This window comes from Mytilus edulis, chromosome 10 (assembly GCF_963676685.1).
Source record: "Mytilus edulis chromosome 10, xbMytEdul2.2, whole genome shotgun sequence".
NCBI lineage: Eukaryota > Metazoa > Mollusca > Bivalvia > Mytilida > Mytilidae > Mytilus > Mytilus edulis.
The window spans coordinates 24,733,309-24,752,553 of NC_092353.1; the positions used below are offsets into that span (position 1 = coordinate 24,733,309).

Sequence of the window (19,245 nt, forward strand, 5' to 3'; positions counted from 1 at the left end):
ACCCGCGAAGCCTTCGGCTTCCTTACAGAATGTCCATCATCCATCACATCCTATGGATGTTTGGATGATGGTCCATTATGATAACAAATTAATGTAATTTGTACATTGTAGCAACTTGTTAAAAGTTATATATGGTATTGAAAAGCAAGAGCCAAACTAAGTAAAATAAAACAAAAACAAAAACAAAATTGTAATATAAATGTAATATCGGACATAAACCATAAAAATCTTCTGAAAGTTTCACTTCTTTAAAGTAAAGGACAACATATTTAAAATATAGATCAATATTCACTGACTCCATTTATTTACATATATCTGGTTCACTAACAAATCAATTCCACAGATATCTTTGTAACATAGCCTTAACATGCTGTAATCTTTGCTGAGGTATTTCAAAGCAAACAATCAATATTTTGATTTTTGTAGGCAAAAAAGTCGACATTCAAAATATGAATCATGCCTCATTTGAACATAATCATGTATTCTGGATAGGCCTGAGCATCATGGAAAATAATATACATAGCTGGATTTGAGGTGTCATCCACAACACAATCATATACAATGTGTGGTTTACTCTTTAGTGGAGGAGTTCTCATTCCATAACCTCCAATGGTATATTCTCCTGTCAATACTTTACATAGGTACATTCTTTTGTTCCCATTAGAGTCTGGTACTGAATATGTGTCTCGTACAGAATAACTGGCATCCCTAGCAAAATACACACCGTCACCATAGGCTGTAGCTATAGGAATATACAACAAATAATGTACCCAAAGGTATGTTCAGAATAAACATCCATCATTGTCCACAGTAAGTAACCTGGAACTGTTAGTTTGCAAATGAGGTGCATGTATTTGGTTGTATTAGGGGTGTTGAGCAATGTTTTAGGGGTATGCCAAAAAAACAAATAAAAAGGCATCAAAGGCCATGTTGGTAGACCAAACTCTTCAATATTGTATTCTTTTATGTTTATACATTGTACATGAGACAATATCTAAAAAAGTCTAGTTTTTGGCAATAAGAAAAAACCAAAAAAAAATCTTTAGACCCGGTATTTTAATAGCACAAATCGAAGAACACACATTTGGGATCTAGGAACTGTTGTCTGTAATTCAAATACTTGTTTAATAAGGAAACAATGGCAATTTAAAAAATGGTACAAAAAAAATCCAGTTCTTTCCTGTTACCAAAGTGAATCAATTTTAAAAAGTTTCTAATGGGAATAAGGAATAAGTTTAAGACACTATTTGTGGTTTACTAGTATATCCTGCAATAGTTTATCAAATGCCAATTATTGATTTTAGCATTTGCAATACAAAAGGTTTAGAAATATACTTAAATATAGTCAGATATGTCGGTAACATGAAAGAATCTTGAGTAACAGGACAACGGTAACAGGACAGAGTTGGTAACAGAAAGGATTTTTCTGCTTTATTTTAAAGTTTAAGAAAAATAAATCATTTTAGATTGGTCACAATTGGAAGATAACAGCAAACAATGTCATTTATCCTTTGAAACTGTATTTGCAAGATGAAAAATCTGCCCAGGTAATGAAAAATTCTAAAATAAATTCCTTTCTGTTACTATCTACTATACTAGAATTGCACAATGTTCTCTGCTGTTATCAAAAGCAAAAAACCTATTTTTTATTCAATATACTGTATATTATTTTGAAATTTATTTGATATTGGGGTGATAACTTATATTAAATGAAATGGTTGGCATACATGCATATAGTAGATTAACTGTTCGATTCTTCAGTGAAATTGTCTTGAACATCCTTCCTGTTACTGATGATGGTTATGCTGTTACTTTTAATCAGGTAACATGACAGAAAGTAACAGAAAGGAATTACGCGATAGTTTTTGTCCTTTTTATCACATTAAATGTAAGTGTATTTCCTGTGACATATAACTTTTAAAAAGATGATATAAAAACACACTTAATGTTGTGGTGCACACTTAAAAATATTCTCAGAAAGTGTAAAAAAAGGCTATAACAGGATAGAACACCAATAAGTATTTTTCTATAAATTCTTACCTTGGATGGGCTTGAATTTTCAAACCTGGCCGCCTTTCCAACTATTTCTTTGTACTAATACATTCAGGGAATGATGCTCTTCACAATACATAATGGGAAAATAACTCTTGGTCTTGTAAACGTTTCCACAGGTAAAAAAAACCCAGTGGTAACAGGAGGGAAATCACCCCTGGGGACAAATTTTTTTTCTCTTAAAATTTGCAAAATTTTATTACATGCTATAGTTATAATATAAAAAGACAAATTAGGGGCAAGTTTATTAAATAATATATCATATATGTGAAAATTGGACGCCTGTTTAATTAATTTGGATATTATTTGAATGATTTAGTTTTCAAAAAAACACAGGGGACAACATGATTTTAGGGGGGGGTTGAACATTTAAATTACAATATTTTATTGGAAGAAATATAAGAATGAGTGTTTAATTGGCAGGCCATGGTGCATTATATAATTTAGTTTATACTAAAACTTAAAATTTTCAAAAAAGATGGTTGAATAAAAAAATAATTGCTGGTGAAGTGCGGGACATGGAAATTAGACTTTTTCAGATATTGTCTCACATGTATTATCCTATTTCTTTGAAGTTTTTTTTTAAATATTTTAAATACTGGTACTAGTATTGATTTTTTTATTTGAATAATGAATTATAATTTAAATAGTTATTTTTATTGTCAGTCTTTTTCCATTTGACACTGCAATTATTGGTCTTTCTTTTGATTAAACCAAGTGTATATTCTTTTTTTCATTACTTGAATGTGTGCTTTCCCATGAAAACTTGAAAAATTATCAATTACAAAAAAGTCATTATGGAACCCGGATAAAACTTTCTTTTGGGTAAATCATATAGAATACACCATATTTAACTAGTGGTTAAAATTTCAGTTTTCCAATTACTGCATTCATTACCATGTAAATGCTCAGATTCATTGTGAACAATTGTATTTAATACTGTTGAGGTTGTACTAGTAAGGATTTAATCTGATGAGTTAATTTGCATTTATTGCAAAAAATAAATTGGTTGCAGTACAATACTTACCATTTTTACCACAATAGCCTCTATTAAAGCCAAATCTATTTATACTATCCATAGCATCCTTGGCAAATCCATGCCACAGGGAATTTTCATTCTGATGACCAGTTGGATTGGTGCTATCAATTGACTTCTTCTTGGCTACATACTGTTGGTAAAGGGTTTTGTTTTGAATTCTGTTAATCTGAAAATTATTCAATCAATGTGAAATACAAAATTAAAGAAAAAAAATATGTATCAATGGGACATAATGTCCAGTTCACATATAAGTTTATATCATTATGAACATGCAAACCAAAGTACATGTTGATATGTGACCCTAATTTCATAGTAAAATTGAGAATAGAAAAAAAATATACTTCAAACCAGATACAGAACCACAGATGGACAGACAGCCAGATATCATAAAAATTTTATCTATTGTAGGGCATAGCGCCCATCTACATAAATGTTCTAGTTTAACTCATTCTTATAAATATATATTATTTATTTTTGAAAATTTTCTGTAAAATTGTATCACGATTTCTATAGCAACTATTTTCCTGCACTTAACCTTTCTTTGGATACAGAAAATTCAACACTTGTACTAATGTGCATGCATAGTGAACATTGCAATTATTAAAATTATTTGAAAAGCTGATTCAACATCTCGAGAATTCAAGATGCCTAAATTCAAGCTTGAATATGAAAAATTTCTCAAATATGCCACAAAACGTCGCTTTTTTAAAATGGAATTGCAAGCATTCATGTTCAGTCTCAACATTTATATATGATATGTATCATCATCAAATAAAACCTTTATTTAAATATCAAGACTGAACACAAGGGTGGCCAATTCCATTTAAGACAAAAACACGTCTATAAATAAGCACAGATAGTAAAGTTGTGAAGATTTCAGTAATTTTGCATGAAATAATGATGGAAGTATTTGATGCATGTGCATTGTTAAAAATAGCCAATATTTATGTTATAAAAGTATTTTTCTTTCTAATATATATCTTAAAGTTTACATTTATTACTAGTTTTTAAATGCTACGTTTTGGGGCCAAAAAGAGGTCTTACCAGTCCTAGCCTTTAGTAACTATTCTTAGTGTGGTAAAGTTTAATATCAAGGTGCTCCAATCACAGAGAAACAATTACGTGACTATGCGCAAGACCGGAAACCTCACTTCGATGATACAGTTCAACCAAACAAGACGTGCTAACTTAACTTGGTACCTTGAAGACAACGAAGTGACTGACTATAAACAGATAGTTAAAGGTTTGTAGCCATGAGTATTAACGCCCATAACTGAAACACAACATTATATAAAGATATAGGAAGATGTGGTAGGAATACCAATGAGACAACACTCCATCCAAGTAACAATTTATAAAAGTAAATCCTTATAGGTTAAGGTACGACCTTAAACACCGAACAGCAAGCTATAATGGGCCCCAAAAATAATTAGTGTAAAACCATTCAAACGAGAAAACCAACGGTCTAATCTATATTAGTCTTGCAACAGTTTAAAAAAGTGAGACATTCTAAACCATTAAATATTTATCAAATTTTTTATTTCTAGTATTGTGACAATCTCCTCTATTGGCCATTAATGTAATTGACCATATCATTTTTTTTAGATCATATATGTATAATTTACAAATTTTAACAAAGAAAGTAGAATAAGCATGCATTCATTAAACCCTGAACATATTTTTACCTCAACAATTTGTCTTTGACTTCCTACACTTGAAAGGAATTTCTTGGACACTGTTTGGAATTCATTTGTACTTGGTATCAGGGTAACAACTCTGCAGTTCTCTTTATCATCCATTAATTCCCAATCATCTGGAATCTTAAATGTAGTATCTGAAAAATGAATAGAAATTTCAAAATATTGTACTGAAAGTCCTTAAAATTGATTGTCCATTTTTTTCAAGAATAGTCACTCTTTGATGGTATTTCCTAGTATAGTATTCAAAACATGAACATCTTTTGCACACAACATTAAAATTGTTTTTTGTATTTCAACAGGGCCTAAAATAAAATATTGTTTGTTTCCCCAATCCCGACCGACCCTGAAAAATTGGTGCTACTCATAAAATTTTATTGTCAAAACTAAGTCAAATATTATTTTATTCATTTTGGATTTTCAGGCTTGCCGGATCGTCTGATAATCTTCAACCTTTTTGGAAAAATAAAATTATTTCCCTACCTACCTACCCACACCTGGCTTGGCAGGGTCGGGATTGGGGAAACAAACAATATTTTAATTTAGGCCCAATATGAACAGATCCAATAACATGAATTGTTTGGTTTTTTTTTTGCTTTTAAAAAACTAAAAAGGAACAAACATAAATCTTTATTATTTAAAAATTAGATGATTTTTACTGGTCAATTTTGTAAAAACCTAAAACCTTACACATTTTCTAATTCTACACAAATGGGGAGGTACCAGTATTTCTGAAAAGAATTGAAAAACAATTTAAAATCCCACCTTTTCCACTGATTTTAGACTTCCGTAGAACCTTTACTCGATCATTCTTGTCATTTTTTGCATACTCTTCCATATCAGTAAAGTCAATGATAAACTTATTGCCATCTTTATCAGTGATACTTGATGAAGATTTCAGGCTCTCAAAGTCCTGTTCAAGCTGCAGGTTTGTTTTTGCAGGGTATTCCACTAACTCATCCTTATCGCCTTTCTTGCTGCATATGTAGTACCACTGTACACTCTCAGAAACTAGGTTTGCTTTAAGACCTGCCAGTCTATCTTGTTCTGCATCTTTAACAACCATGTTAGCCTTTTCCAAAGCTATTGATAAATTAACTGTGAAACCTTTCAATACAATTTTATCTGATTTTTTATCAACCTTAATTTCAACACCACACAAAGCTTCTATTTTCTTTAATTCATCATCCTGAAGAAAAGAAAAAAAGTTAAATGAGTTTTTCATTATAACAAAACAAACAATTTAATACTACACTTTACTAAACCAAATTGCACAATCCTTTAAAAGAAATTCTAAAAAAGAATTTTCAAACTATAAACAAACAGGAATGAAATTGTCTCCAATAAATTTCAAAGTCGTCTTATTTTTTTCACTATGTGAATTTAGATTATTTTGTAGAAACAAATAACCCTCAAACTTGCTTTCTTTGACTATGCCAGATAGGTGTCTCATTGCCAGTCATAAAATTGAGAATTGAAATGGGAAATGTGTCAAAGAGACAACAACCCAACCATAGAGCAGACAACAGTCAAAGGCCACCAACGGGTCAACACAAACAAAGATGACAACCCCAAACAAATGCCAGCTATTGCATAGAAATTTTGTCTGTTTCCGCCGCCTCCCCCCCCCCCTTCCCCCCATTAATATGCATTCATTTCTAAGCATAAATGAAAATGTTAAATCCTGCATTGTGATTTGTCTATAAAATTGTCAATGCCTAAAGGATATGGCAACCATGGCGTTGAGATACTTGAACAATGGACATTAAATATAACCAACTGTGCAAGACCCTAATGGATAGTCAAGGTCATAAAAAAACATCCTAGTCAACAACAATAATTCAAAGCCAATTGTGAGCTTTAAACACAATAACTTTTAGTTTACCTGTTCTTTTCTAAATTCCTTAAGTACTTTTCCAGCTTTGATTTCCTTGTCCTTGATCTCAGCAGAAATATTTTTCTCCAGAACTTTAACTGCTTTGTCTGTATCTGACTTCACTTTACCAAATATAACAAACTTGACCTCAGACAATGCTGGAGCCTTTCCTGTATCTGTTTCCTTTAGTTCCCTTTCTATCCTTGTCTTACTCCTAGGACCTTAAAAATATATTTTACTGTGTAAGAATGACATATCTTAAATCTTTACAAAAACTACTTGTATATGTTTTACTTGACTAAATTCTAAATTTTATTTCCAGTTTAATCTTTAGCTGTATAAAAGCTATATATATATATATATAGTGTATTCCAGCAGATTTCTCTTGCCTTAGCATTAATACCATTTTAAATATAGTAGATTCAGAAACTATTTTGATTTTTTTTCATGAAAATTACTTTGTGTCTATTGCAAAAATTAGAACTTGCAACCTGATATCTGATAAAAACACAAATATATGTATGCAGCGTTTCCTGAAATCACATAACTAATCTCACAATTATGTTAATTTTCCAAACATCAAATAATAAATGTACACAGCAACGTCTGCATTAATAGTATGACGTATGGTATAAAGAACTGAAATGTTTGCTGCAGATCTAATAGTTAGCAGGAAGCCTTTGAATAATGTTTGTAGATGTTTGCAGCTAATTGAATGTCACACATGTACAGTAAGTTTCATATGTGCATGGACCCCTGGCATGGACCATAAAATACACATTATATAAATATAGAAAGATGTGGTATGAGTGCCAATGAGACAAATCTCCATCCATTTATAAAAGTAAACCACTATATGTCAAGGTATGGCCTTCAACATGGAGCCTTGGCTCACACCATCAGCAAGCTATAAAGGGCCCCAAAAATTACTAGTGTAAAACCATTATGTTCATTTACTATCTATTAAGAATATAACATTTTTATTTCATATCATCAATTAAAATTTTATTATCTATGGGAAAGATATACAGTAAAACCTGTATAAACAGGCTGGCTACAGGACTATGAAAAAGGGCTGGTTTGGACAGTGAGCCGGTTTATTCAGGTTTCCTTTTTGACTGGAAGTAAATGACTTGTAACGTCTGATATTTTGAAAGTAAAAGTTCTCTCTGATTGTCAATTATATCTGATAAATTAAAATACTTTCACTTTGTTCTTCATTGTTTGCATTTGCATCATAATATTCGCGTTGTTTGGAGTGTGAGACGAGAGTTTCGAATTACTTCCAGGATCGTTTATTTGAAACGTTTGAATGGCCGATTAAAAAGCCAGAATATTATCAAACGTAAAGTCATCACTATCGAAACATTGTCTTACAGTGTACAATACCCATTGATTGTTGTCATCCAGGTGTTTTTCATTAGCAGGGTCATTGGTTTAGGGGTTCACAACAGGGAACCCAGGATTTCGAAATCACGATGTAAATTTCTTAAATTTGTTTATCCAAGTTACTACGTAAATTCAATCCGAGATATATTCGGTGTGTCTTTTTGTTTAATTGACACGTTTATAATGTTTAAATAAATAATACAGCTCACTACTGTACGATTGTAAGTTCACAGTTTAACACCTGACTAATTGATTATCCTGAAAAGCCATATCGTATAAACAATTATGTTTTGATTGCATATCGATCATTGAAATTAATTAGACAAACCGGTTTTAACAGGTAATAATTAATGTAATTAAGAGTATTGGGACTGCATAATAAGACCAGAATTTGGAATAGACAGGGTCCGGTTTACAAAGGGTATTTTAACAAAGACGTAGGAGGGAAATACATGGGACTTTAATTTTTGGGCGGAATGGACAGGAAACCGGTTTATTCAGGGTCCAGTTTCCTCAGGTTTGACTGTAATAATGAAAATTTCTGTTTGATATGTTTGTATTTCTTAGAAAAGAGGAGAATTGAGAATTGATAAGCTAAGGGCGATCTTTCAATCAAATATCACTGTGGCTATTCCAAAATTTGACTCAATGTTCAGTGTTGTTTTTTGTTTTTGTTACTTTATACCATATTTCATGTTACTTTTATCAAACATATTTCAGGTTGACATTTTGCTGTAAAATTGATTTTGGCTATAGTATTTTTGTAATCTTTGACAATTTCACAAAATACCATGTTGACCGTGTCCTATTAACACTCTATGTAAAAGTTGTTGGTGAAATTTTGAAATGATTAATAATTGTTGAAAATCTCATAAATTTTACCCAATCCCATATCTGCCACAACTTTATCTCCATACTGAGCAGGCTCTGCTTTAATCTGATCTCTACATTTTCCTGTGGCATCAATGAATGATTTCAGCATACTATTTTCATATATAACTACATGTACTTCTTGTACATGTTGTGGACGGTATTGACTTATTACACCAAGCATTTCTGTAGCTACTTGATACACAGAAACATTGGCATTGGCTGTCCCTGAAAAAAAATCTTGTAAGGTTAATGTCAGTAAATATTGCTTGTAAGAGGGGGTTATAACAACACTCTTCTTTAAAAGGCTCACTTTGAATAAAATATAAGTAAGAAAAATAGCTCATGTATATGGAAATAAGATACAAGATACTCAGAATATGCCAAACAATAATTCAGATTTATACCTCCTGAAATTTTTGGCTTTGTACATGTCGCCACCATTGTCACAAGCTTAGAATTATTTTGAATTGCTTTCTGTCACATCAGATTCTTTGTGTTCTGTCCATAGTCAGTAACCTATGAAAAATGATTATTATTAATTGCTCTCTGTTCTGTTTAAAGTTTGGTTTTATTTGTTTAGAATAAGTTTCTCTCTTGAATATTTTCACTTTTTATTATCTGGGGACCTTTTACAGCTTTTTACTATGCTGTTGATAGTCTTGTCCTTTGGTTATCATTGGACAGTTGTATCATTGGAAATCCAAGCGAACCAAATCCCTTTTTTCCCCTTCTGTTGTCTTTAAAATTGGAACCAGAATCTTGTACTGGGCTTTATATTTTGTTTATGGGAAGGACTGAAAATTTCCTTTCACAGGGTTATCACATTAAGGTAGCTCAATAAAAGATAAAGGGTTTTTACAAAGTCTTTTTAATTTAATGAAAATGTTTATCTATAAATGTTTATCTAATAGGTAAATATTTATAGATAAGCATTTTTTTTCTAGCAAGGATCAGAAAAATCTAACTGCAATTTGTATCAGTAATTTTCAAGTCACAAGGAAACAAGTATTACCTAGAGCTGGAATTGCTACTTTATGTTTTTGTAGATCATCAGTCTTCTTGAGAACCTGGAATATTTTCCACTTTAGGTCTTTTGAGGTATTTAGCATATCTAAGTGAATAATTTTATCACATGGCAACTTTCCTCCAGATGTCACTACAAGCAGATCATTCTTCATTTTGTCTTCTGTAAATATTAAGGTGACATTGATGACTTCTATATTTAAACCTCTAATTTTGTAAGCAGCTCATATTGCAATTGTCTATTTAAAACTTGTAATTCTCAAACTATATTTTTATTTTCAAGTTTACTATATGGAGATTTAATGATCATGGAGCATCATTTGAGAAATTACAATGCTATAAAAATATAAAGAATGATGACTGCAAATTTTGTGTACATCTCCTTTTTTGTAATATTTGTATGAATGTTACTGAGATTTAAGATGGAAAGTTTAATCTAAGATTAAGTAAGTTAATGAAACAAATATATATAATAACATTAAAATTGAAATTGAAAATCTATAAATTTTGAATTATTGTTTACTATTTAAATTGTTAATATAGTGTAATTGTTGATGAAGTATAGTTCATATTATAGATATATGTCTTTAAAAAAAAGGTGTAAAATTTCGTAAGAAGTTTATACGTACTAATTTTGAGACAAAGATAAGTTGCCAAAAATATCCCTGTTTATAAATTTGATATTTTAGGCCCATCAGAACTAAGGTCCAGAAATATGAGAAAATAAAACCTTATGTATATGTTTGGTCAAATAAATCGGTAAATTTGAACTCTGTGTGAATATTCAGCAATACATTAATGTTACAAGGAATTATATTTACTTTGTGTATTTAACTCTGTAGTGATATCTCTACCTCCTTTCTTCAGTATAGCCTGGGCAACTGCACCTGAAATTATAAAACATGTTAAGGCAACATTAAATTCCATATCAATTGTACTACATTCATAAGGGAAATAATCCAAAACAAGGTAGCTATAGACATTCATTGTTGATAATGGAGGAAGGTTATTACAATATTTGGACAAATCCTGACACTGAGCCAAAAAAAAATTCAAGACGAGTGAATGCTACACATAACTTGACAAGAATCAAACAACAATTTGTTTTAAAGAACTATGTTCAAAATTAATTTATAAAATTCAGGAATGTCTCCTTAAAATGAGACTATTCAGATGTAATTATGTTCCGAAGATAAGGTGCAATTAGAGCCGAATTTTCAAACTTTCAAAGTCGACTTGGAATAAAATGGCAATTCTAAAGTGAAGGGCTTCAATTTTTGTATAATAAGAAATAATTATTTCTAATAAGATTTCAATTAATCAATAATCCTCTTCCTCAGGGTTTCAAAAATAACCCAAATCTATATTCAAATAATTAAATATTTACTTCTTATTAAGTACATAAAAAGGTGTTATAAATTTATTATGGTGAGATGGTTTAACAAACCTCTAGACAAGTCACATTCTGTATTACTACTGTATACAAGAACATCAACTCCAACTGCAGTTATGTCCCCTTGGTAGATTTTGAGGTCAATCTTTCCAAAGTTTATTATGTGCTGTCTTCCATGTGATGTAGTTGGTCTTGTACTTCTAGGTCTCTCTAAAAGAAATAGTTAATTCTCTCTGTTTATACTGATAAAATATAACTCTTTACATCTAATTCATAATTCATTAGGCATCCTATGGGAGTCAAATTGTTGACTATAGCTTGTACTGCTACAATATTTCTGTTGTGTACATAACATTACCACATATCCTCATTTGACCAATATATTACAATTCCCTATTTATTGATAAAACTAAAAAAAAAAAAAGTTAAATTGGATACCAAAGAAATAATAAGATGATTTATTGCTTAATACATGTAATGGTTTTTTCTTAGATCATCAAAAAGTGCATGGTGTTGTAAAATTCACTCAAAATGTGTCAATCAATGAGTCATTCAAGTGAAAGGTTTAGATAGTTATAAAACCAGGTTAAATCCACAATTTTCTACCTCAGGAAATCCCTGTACTTAGTCAGTATTAAATATGATAGATGTCCTTCAATGGTTTGATGTCTTTGAGCTTTTGATATTTCAAATGGATACAGTACTTTTTTATTTGAATTTTCCTTAGAGTTCAATATTTTTGTTATTTCGCTTTTTAGTAGGTTTTACTTAAAACTATGTGTTCCATCACTGCAATGTTATATATAGGAAACATTTAGTGTGAAATCGCTTTGTTTGAAGTATGGGTTAAGTCCCCTTTACAGATTACTCAAGCACTATTTTAGCAAAAGTCTAATAATAACCTGCTTGTGGAGGCTGCCTCTCTTTGCTAAACCGCTCTTTAGACCTGCCAGTATAGCTCACCCTTCTATTAAATTCATCATCAAATCCCTGTAATGCAAAGCATGAATTTATTTTCCTCAAATAGCTCTTTTAAAAATTCTTAAATGATGAAAATAGAAGAATGAATTTTCATAAACATAAAACATTTGGTCACTGTCAGAAATATATTAATATTTGTGTATGAGGGGTAGAAAGTGGAGAGGGCAAGGTTTACAATGCATGTTTGTTGTAAAAAAAGCATTTTCTACAAAAATGAGCAAATTTCTAGTGTTGTCCTTATAACATGTTTTATCTAGCATGTCTGAGAACGCTAATGAAATAAGCAAGCTGCGAGAAAAATGCAAAAATGCATTTACAATTTAGTAAACAAATATGTGAATCACTATAAAAAAAAGAATGTAGGAGTTTAGACCTTTTTTAATCTTCTATATTCATGGTACAGTAATCAGGCTACAATCCTTCTGGTAAACAGCCAAAGATATAATTTTCTTGAGAGTTTAGCAGAAAAATGCATAAAAAAATACTTTTTTGGGTAATTGCACTTGTTTTTTAACTTGTTGTAAATTGTCATGCAAGTAGCTAAATCCAGTATACCCTTATTTGAATAGTGCAAATTATGAGTGCTATGCCACTAATGTTAAATATTATTATATCCCCATACAAACCTTTATACTTGTATGGTCTTGATCATATACAACAATCAAGACTTCTATTATTGTAGACCTTGGTGCACTTTCTGTGAAACTTTCTATACATGAAAACATGTGTTTGGCTACTTGATCAACAGGATAACCAAGTTTACCAGTACCAAGAGATGGAAAAGCTATAGATTTGTGTTGTTTCTTGGTTGAAACATTCAGACACTCTGTTATGAACGTTTCCAGAATCTGAAAAATATGTATAAAATTGAAAACTTAGCCATTTTTTGCTTTTGTTCTTTCATACATTTTCACACTGCATGAGAGTAAATACTATTGATATAAAAAGAGAATTATCTCCCTGTGTAAAATTCTAACAGCTCTGTTTTGATCTTGAAAGCAACTGTCATCTTTTTAATAAATTCTATATGGTTATTACATTTTATCACATCAATGTCATTCATAATCAAAACCTAACCAACAACTAAATTTACTCCCTAAACAAGAATACTGAGATATGTGATATAAAGTAATATCACATCTGATTCACATTTTACTACATTAAAATGTATTTTAATTCCTTGTACATGTACTAATTAGCAGTCAACCAATTGGTAGCTGGACTGTGCATGTTTCTATTGTGATTTTTAATATACATTTTACAACAATCTAGAGATTAGGAAGGGGGTTTCTTTGCACATAAAACTGGTTTTAACTTCACCAATTGTTTTCTTGAATCAATTCAGTCTTTCTGAAACATGTGTTATATGTTATGAATATCTTTTTTTTTCACAAGTAGTGGTTGGTGATTGTTGTGATCTATAAATGTATTGTTCAACATTCTTGGGGATTCTTGTTATTTTTTTCTGTGTGTTCATACGAGAAAGAAAACAATTCAGTTTATAACAAAGTTTTTAAATGTTAGCACTTAAATTGGCTAAGTACCCATTCAGGATGTTTAAACATTGGTTTGTATTTCTATAACTAATAACTTTAACAATCATATTTTCAGCAATACCTTAATGGATGACTGGTCATGATGCCAGCTTGGTAGACATCCATGGAGCACGTTTTTACATGACAGCTTTCCACCTGTTGTAATAGCAACTTCTCCTTCTTTAATACCATTGGGATAATTCTGTGTACATTCATTCTGTAACCCCTGACCTCCAGCCTTCAGCACAGATTTTGACAACATGCCACCTCCTAAATTCAAATCTCTTGAAGTAGAGTTTACTATAACATCAACCTGTATTGGTTAAAGAAAGGTTTATTTATTTTTTTGTGATAATTTTTTCACATATTCCAACAAAACTTGGTTTCTTTCAAAACACATATGCAAAAGAATATTTCTAAAAATGAGAATGGAAATGGGGAATGTGTCAAAGAGACAAAAACCCGACCATAGAACAGACAACAGCAGAAGGTCACCAATAGGTCTTCAATGCAGTGAGAAACTCCCGCACCCAGAGGCGTCCTTCAGCTGGCCCCTAAACAAATATCTATACTAGCTCAGTGATAATGGACATCATACTAAACTCTGAAATATACACAAGAAACAAGACTAACAAAGACCAGAGGCTCCTGACTTGGAACAGGCGCAAAAATGTGGCGGGGTTAAACATGTTTTTTGAGATCTCCCCCTATACCTCCAGCCAATGTAGAAAGCAAACGTATAACAATAGGCACAGTAAAGTTCAGTTCAAGAGAAGTCAGAGTCCGGTGTTAGAAGAGGTAACAAAAGAAAATAAAGAAAATGACAATAATACATAAATAACAACAGACTACTAGCAGTTACTGACATGCCAGCTCCAGACCTCAATTAAACTGATTGAAAGATTATGTCTTCATCATATAAATATCAGGCACAATCCCTCCCGTTAGTATTATACCATCATAACATATATGAGAAGAACATAACCTGTGTCATGCCAACAACTGGTTTTAAAATAAATGTGTTTAATTCTGATGCAAAGACTCTATAAGTGAATCAAAATTAAAGCCAAAATATGCAATCTTTAATGACCTTACAACAGTATCCTAACTATATCCCTTCTTTATAAGTCTGTTTAAAGGTTTTGTTAGCTTCTGAGGTGAATACTGACATTTTAGTGCTTTGTAAAGAATATTACCATAAAAGATTAAAAGATAACTTTTAACTAGTTTTCAGTAATTTTGCATACTCTTATATCTGTACACTGTCATGCCCTCTCTATTTATAGATTATCGTTGGTCATCTCAACAAGATTGACTTTCTGGCTGGAGACGGTATGGCAAAAGTGAGAAAAGCATTTGAGATGAGATGACCAATGATATCTGTTTATTGCTATTTAACCTATGACCACATTGTTACTTTGATTAAAAATGGCACATGCACCCTTAGTTTCTAGCGACAATTTTTCATATCACTCTACTGCACTGAGAAAGGAAATTATCAGTAAGTAAGATCAAAGGATAATTTCATAAAATAATGATAAAAATATATATTCAGTTTGTTCTATCTATGTTCTACCTATGTTCTATCTATGTTCTACCTTTTGTTGAGCCAACTGTCCTTTTACAACTCTCACTGAAACACTGCCAAACTGAACGGTTCCTTTTCTACCATCACGACCTCGTTCTATAATGTAGTTAATTCTGATTTAGATATGACATATGGGATCACTAGTTATCTATTGGGATCACTAGTTATCTATTGTTGAATACAGTATGTTGAGTTTTGTGTTGTTTGGTTGCTTTTATTTATGAAGGGAGTAATTTCATAAAAAAAATATGTTATTTAGTAAATTGTCATATTTTTTTTTTAATTAACCACTATATAGCTATGTCCCTAACTATGAAACTTGCATGACTTAAGGAGAACTGAAACTGTATTTCAATGTTTTATTTAATATTTATAAATTCTGTAGACCTTGATTAAGAAAAACTAAGTCTTTATTTTGTTACAGAGTTGTCATAAAAAAAAATCTTTTTCGATGAATAATTCCTTAATTAAGTTGTGAAATGTGAGTGGACCAGAAAATATATAAATAAGTTTGACTTTTACTTGAAAACAGGGAAACTATTTAAGGAGGAACAAACTTTTGCTTTTCAATTGGTAACCTATATCAACTCTTCACAACGAGTATTTTTGTTCTCCATTACCTGAAGGTTGTACATAGTTCTTCCAAGGGTTAACTGTTTCCTCTGGGTCAGCAAGGATCTTGGCAGTACCAAAATATTTCTTCATCCCATCAACAAAAAGCTTAATTGTACCCTCATTGATATCACACAGATAAACTTTCTTTATTTTACTGTTTGAATTCTGCTTGAAATAGTCCTGCACAGCTTCTACAATAACTTTAGTGGCTTTGTCTGTAGGATAACCAAAGATGCCTGTTGATATGGCTGGAATGGCAATGGATGACATTGAACGGTTGTCTGTTTCACCCATACTTTCCATTACACAATCTCGTAGATGATCTTCTTCATTACTTCTGCCATTTTTCCAGACAGGTCCAAAAGCATGAGCTATCATTTTACATTTTAATTTTCCTGCTTTACTGCAATAGACTTCACCTTCAGATAACTTTCCCTTCTGTTTTACATGCTTTGTACATTCTCTCTGAATGTCCTTTCCTCCTGTAGAAAAAAAAGAGAATATAAAAACTGCAATTAATGAAAGTATATATTAATTCTGTTGTTGCAATGTAATACAAATAACCATACATCATTGTAGTACTCTCAAGTACAAAGATGCTAAGGCAACAAAACAAGAACTCAAATTGCCGATATTGAATTCAACAGTTTTAACTTCTCAAATATTGTACTTTATCTCTGCACAGTCACACTATTTTGAACTGTCACATGACTGTCAAGTTGTCAACTATTATAAAGAAGTATTATGCAGATTTACGTGTAAAGCTAATGTGTGAGTCTACATATAATTAAAAACATTTATATAATTTTCAATTTTTGTGTTTTTTTTATTGTTAGCATATATTTTCAATTGTGTCTCAATCATGCCTTAGTCTTCTAGTTTCATATTGAATAATAATTGGTTGATTATGAAGAAGATTAAAATTCAATATTATTAGAAGTAAATATTGCATTCATATTCAGTACTTTTGCAATGAGTGTTGTGTACTTTACATACACGTATTGAATACATATTTAGGACAATCAATTCAATACAGTTGAGGGACTTTTTGTTAGTATAGATTGTCCCAGTTCAGTTGAAGATATTTCAGTTGTGCGAATTTAAATTTTGTGATAAAAAGTTTAATATTTGTTATCAATTCAATACCTTTATTGACAATAACTTTAGCTAGTCCTCCCCTGTGATCTAGATCCTCATTGGCAGCATTAACTATTACATCTACTTCTAACTGAGTTATATCCCCTAGAACAGCAACAACCAACCTGCCTGCCACATTACTCTGTGCTATCTGTGTAATACCAGTAGGGTTTATGAATGGTTGTCTCAATGTTGTGGTGTCCTCATCTTTGGTCACGTCATCTTCTCCATCAATTAAGGTTTGGATGATGACTCCCACTTCTTTTTCAGTTGTACTAACTGTTCGTCTACCTTGATCAGTTTTCATAAATTTGAAGACACCAGGTTTAGATACTGTATGTTCCTCAGTTGAGATTTCTTTAATTATATTTTCTACTTTTATTTTTGCTCCTTTAATACCTTTAGAATTCCCCATAATGACAACAGATTTTGCTCCAAGGCTGATTTGAACTTTATCTTTTTGAAATTCTTTTTCAATGGCTTCAAACTTGGATTTAAAATGTAAATTGATCACTTTTATTTCTCCTGGTGATAACTCTAAAGAGACATTCTCCACTGTATTATCCCGTAGAAAATCCTCAATGTCCTCCCTTATCATGCCAATTTTGCCTTCAAGGGTACATAAAATTACTATTTTTCCATCTGAGTCATGCAAAATTTGAACTATTTGATTTGGACATTTGCCTTTAATTTTATCAACTAATTCCCTCCACTTGTCAGTTTTCATCAAAGAACTTTGAGCATCCTCAATACTTACAGAGGATTCTACCACACTGTTTTTGTATATTTTTATACATTCATGGGCGTCCTTGTCAGACATTGCATACATTGTCAAACTTCCTTCAGATATTTCCCAAACACCAATTTTCTTCTTTTTCTTGAACTGCTCTTTAATAAAGTTTGAAACTTCAGATGATTCTACAAATTCTACCATTTGCTTAGATAATGATCCCACAGATACACAAGCAATATGCTGAATGTCTTCAAACATCTTTAGCTTAGCTTCCATGACATCTTTGCCTAAACCATCAAATGTGACTACAAGTTTGTCACTATCTGCTTCTACCTTAAGTTCTTTATAGGATTTCATAATCTTATTAGGAAAATCACGTAAAACCAAAATGGCAATTTGATGATATTTCAAAGAGGCCTTTTCTTTGACTTGTTGTTTCTTTTTCTCAATCTCAGCGGAGACTTCAGATATGATTGATTTGACTTTCTTTGAAAGATCAGTAACTTGTTTTTTGTATCCCATTATATAAATTTCATATTCCTTTTTCTCAACACTCAAAGCCACTAAATCAGGTTTATCTATACTAACACTCCTTAGTTTATCAATCACTGGTGTCCACGCATCCTGCAACATTTCACATTTTTCTACATGTAAAGTAGCCACAAATGTTTTTAAGCACTTTCCAACATCATCTTCCCATGTTTTGACAAGTTTCTTACAGTCTTTTGTATCAGCTGTAAGAGTACATATTATAGTTATTGAAGCACTTTTACCTGCAGGCCACTTTGGAATGCATGCATTGTATGGTTTTAAAACTTTGTTCACCTCCTCTTTTGCTGTATCAGAATTAGACAGGAACTGGACTATCTTGATATCAAGGTCTACACTCAGAGGGTCCAGTGGTTTAAATTTTGGTCCGTCTCCAGTAGCAGTGCCACCAAGACATTTATAGTATATCTCAACTTTGACAACACTTCCTTCTATTTTGTGTTCCTTTTTACATGCTGTGAAAGGGGCTGAAATGATAATCAAAACATCAAATGAAAATTTAACTGCAATTTTGATTTTGGCCATAAAAATGTAAGTAATAAATTTGATTCAACAATACGCTTACCGGTACTTCTGAAATATCTAAATGATTGGGAGTTGTCTAATTGAGTTTAAGATTAAGATTATCTGTCAATATTTACTCAACCAATATCAACTTTTATAAATGTCATTATACATATCAGGTATATATATACATAAACATGATAAAGCACAAAATAGTTTCTATGAGAGTCTTGGAAAGTAAAAGTAGAGGTAAAAATATTG

General features: G+C 31.3%; 1 protein-coding gene across 1 annotated transcript in view; it reads right to left on the reverse strand.

The window, feature by feature from the left end:
* Nucleotides 1-283: 283 nt before the first annotated feature.
* LOC139490709 (protein mono-ADP-ribosyltransferase PARP14-like) overlaps nt 284-19,245 on the reverse strand; it is a 32,831-nt gene continuing 13,869 nt past the window's right edge. The window contains exons 7-21 of the mRNA XM_071277638.1: nt 17,208-18,947; nt 16,067-16,543; nt 15,457-15,542; nt 13,941-14,171; nt 12,950-13,171; nt 12,245-12,332; nt 11,397-11,552; nt 10,771-10,836; nt 9,939-10,112; nt 8,936-9,151; nt 6,674-6,885; nt 5,554-5,977; nt 4,777-4,925; nt 3,080-3,257; nt 284-742 (exon numbers count right to left, since the gene is read on the reverse strand). Coding sequence (XP_071133739.1) covers nt 462-742; nt 3,080-3,257; nt 4,777-4,925; nt 5,554-5,977; nt 6,674-6,885; nt 8,936-9,151; nt 9,939-10,112; nt 10,771-10,836; nt 11,397-11,552; nt 12,245-12,332; nt 12,950-13,171; nt 13,941-14,171; nt 15,457-15,542; nt 16,067-16,543; nt 17,208-18,947 — 4,700 coding nt within the window. The 3' untranslated portion in view covers nt 284-461. The remainder of the gene's footprint in view (nt 743-3,079; nt 3,258-4,776; nt 4,926-5,553; nt 5,978-6,673; nt 6,886-8,935; nt 9,152-9,938; nt 10,113-10,770; nt 10,837-11,396; nt 11,553-12,244; nt 12,333-12,949; nt 13,172-13,940; nt 14,172-15,456; nt 15,543-16,066; nt 16,544-17,207; nt 18,948-19,245) is intronic.